This window comes from Saprolegnia diclina (assembly GCF_000281045.1).
Source record: "Saprolegnia diclina VS20 unplaced genomic scaffold supercont1.103, whole genome shotgun sequence".
NCBI lineage: Eukaryota > Oomycota > Saprolegniomycetes > Saprolegniales > Saprolegniaceae > Saprolegnia > Saprolegnia diclina.
Window position 1 is genome coordinate 82584 of NW_008246170.1, and position 878 is coordinate 83461.

Here is an 878-nt window from a genome sequence, read left to right on the forward strand (position 1 = left end):
GTCTTGAGCTTGGTGCAGACCGCGTCGCGCTTGGCCTTGCACACGCCGGCGCTCACGTAGCTCGGGATGTTGCTGACGCAGTTGGCAACGGCCGTGTCGCCCTTCTTGGGGCACGCACCGCCGCCGTTGGTCGAGCCCGAGCAGATGGGACCGCGGATGCAGTACGTGCTGTCGCCTTCGACGCTGACGTTGGTGCAGGACTCTTCAGCGTGGTGGTGGCGGTGGTGGCGGTGGTGGTGGTGCTCGGACGCCATCGCTGAAGCGGTCGCGAGGAAGAAGGCGAGGTAGCGGAACTGCATGTTGGTGGAGGTGTGAAGCGCGAGGCAAAAATGAAAGTGAATACATGGGACTGCGGCAAGAGGACCACGAGGACGCTTGGAAGAACCATCGAATTCGATGAATAGTTGAAAGATAGAGAACAGTAGTCATGTTGTTCGAGATTGCGTAGACGGTTCACCTCGTTTGGATACGAGATCGAACGACAGGCTTGAGATTCAGATTCAATTGGTGCTCGAGCGAGACGCCATCAACATCGTAGTGATCAACGATTTGGGGTAGTTGACGTTCACGTTGTAGGAAGGTTTCGCAGAATAAAGCGGTACTTGGGTTGAGTGTAATTCTCTACTTTTGACAATTTTTGCTATGAACGTGGGGTCTCGTGACCTGCGCTGTGTAGCTGCACATTCTTGCTACCGTCATGGGGGGTTGAACGGTGGCTATTTGGATAGTCATGTACTTGTATCTGCCGTTGTCTGCGCGCGCAAACTGAGATCTGAGTTGTAGAGGACGCGGTCGGTGCGTTGGGCTTGGATCGCGACACCGCACTGTTGTTGCAGCAGCGGCATAAGCTGCGTAAGGACGCCGTGCACTTCGTTTGG

General features: G+C 55.6%; 1 protein-coding gene across 1 annotated transcript; it reads right to left on the bottom strand.

Moving 5' to 3' along the window:
* Window positions 1–52: 52 nt before the first annotated feature.
* On the bottom strand, window positions 53–306 carry SDRG_15821 (hypothetical protein; the record flags this gene model as incomplete). Its single annotated transcript, XM_008622004.1, has 2 exons — window positions 119–306; window positions 53–72 (listed from the first exon to the last, which is right to left on the bottom strand). The coding sequence occupies exons 1-2, from the start codon at window positions 297–299 to the stop codon at window positions 53–55; spliced, it is 201 nt and encodes a 66-aa protein (XP_008620226.1). The 5' UTR covers window positions 300–306.
* Between the last annotated feature and the right edge of the window lie 572 nt (window positions 307–878).